This window comes from Rhagoletis pomonella, unplaced genomic scaffold (assembly GCF_013731165.1).
Source record: "Rhagoletis pomonella isolate Grant_MI unplaced genomic scaffold, Rhpom_1.0 Rhpom_scaffold_00001, whole genome shotgun sequence".
In the NCBI taxonomy this organism is placed as follows: domain Eukaryota; kingdom Metazoa; phylum Arthropoda; class Insecta; order Diptera; family Tephritidae; genus Rhagoletis; species Rhagoletis pomonella.
The window spans coordinates 62,464,362-62,465,679 of record NW_023458555.1 but is presented as its reverse complement, the minus strand read 5'-3'; the positions used below and the strand labels follow the sequence as shown (position 1 = coordinate 62,465,679).

Below are 1,318 nucleotides of genomic sequence, written 5' to 3'. Positions count from 1 at the left end.
TATCACTTCATGTGGTCTTAAAATTAGGGATTGCAAAACTTATAATTAATAAAAAAAAAAAAAATATTGCTTCATGTTGTAAAATTAAATTAAAAAATATTTCAAATTATTAAATTAAAGCCCTTTCAATGTTTGTGAAATAAACATCAGTTCTCCATTCACGAGCTGTTCTGGTCTTGCAAATAGCCTCTTAATTTAGCTATTTTTAATTGCTCAACCTCTACCTTCAACAAATGTAGTTCATGGGCTTCCCTAGCCTGCCTTTCAAACAATTTATATTTTTGTTGATTTATGTGCAGCAATTTCTTATTAATGTCGTAATTTTTGTACGCCGCCTTTTCAATTCTATCAATTTTTTTTAGTCCCTCTTTTTTTCTTTTTCGTTTTTTGCCTGCATTTTTAGGAGCTCTAGACGCTCAGTTTCTAAATTGCAGCTTCTGCGGCGATTTTGTACACGCGATGCTGACGAAGAGGGCCGATCTTCAATGTTTGCTACCTGGGGCTCATCAACCATGGACGAAGCTGCAACTAAGCCGTCTTCTATTTCTTCGCCATCCATCACCGGTGGTATATTCTCTACCCCGAACGCCCGGCCACTGGGTGCAACTTGTTCCCTTATCTGAATAAGTTCCGCAACACTTTCTTCTAGTGGATTTAAAGAAACCTCTTGCGACGGACCACCACCAGTTGCAAGAATATTGCTGCGATTGTTGGCAAGCTTCCTTTTTAAATTTGCCTTATAGTGTATCCAAACCTACAGGAGAAATAAATTATTGCGCTTTCATTGTATTGGACTAATTCCATGATTACTACTTACTCGTCCCCACTCGTGCGCAGTTCTTGTTGGTGGTCCTAAACTGTTTAGCTCTATGGCAAATTGCTCCCACAATCCCTTGCTTTTACTTTTGCTGCTTCCAAATAGCGGCTTGCCTCGTCCAGTTTCGGGATGCTTCTCCATCAGCTCAACTAGTTTTTCAAACTGTTGTTTCGTTGTAAGTTTATTTTTTCTACAAATTTGTAAGAAATTCCTGATTAAGATATTAGTTTAAGACAAATTAAAAAAATTTAATTACTCGCTTTCCATTTTCGCTTAAAAATTTGTTCAAAACAACTGCTAGTAATGAGTTGTCGATTTTCGATACTTTTGTCAACCGAACTAGCACAGGGTGGTAAACGGTAATACCACAAAAAAGGTGTAAGACGATATAAATACAACCAAAAATTTTTTGACAGGTTGAGTTGTTATCGATACCAAATTGTAAGTTTTCAACTGAAATGGAGTTGAGTTGTAAACCGTAATAGGGGCATTAACTAAAAA

At 36.5% G+C, this 1,318-nt stretch overlaps 1 protein-coding gene across 1 annotated transcript; it reads right to left on the bottom strand.

The window, feature by feature from the left end:
• Window positions 1-358: 358 nt before the first annotated feature.
• Window positions 359-1,032, bottom strand: LOC118755544. Its single transcript, XM_036490395.1, has 2 exons — window positions 818-1,032; window positions 359-754 (listed from the first exon to the last, which is right to left on the bottom strand). Exons 1-2 carry the CDS (start codon window positions 956-958, stop codon window positions 359-361), a joined length of 537 nt encoding a protein of 178 aa, XP_036346288.1. The 5' UTR covers window positions 959-1,032.
• Between the last annotated feature and the right edge of the window lie 286 nt (window positions 1,033-1,318).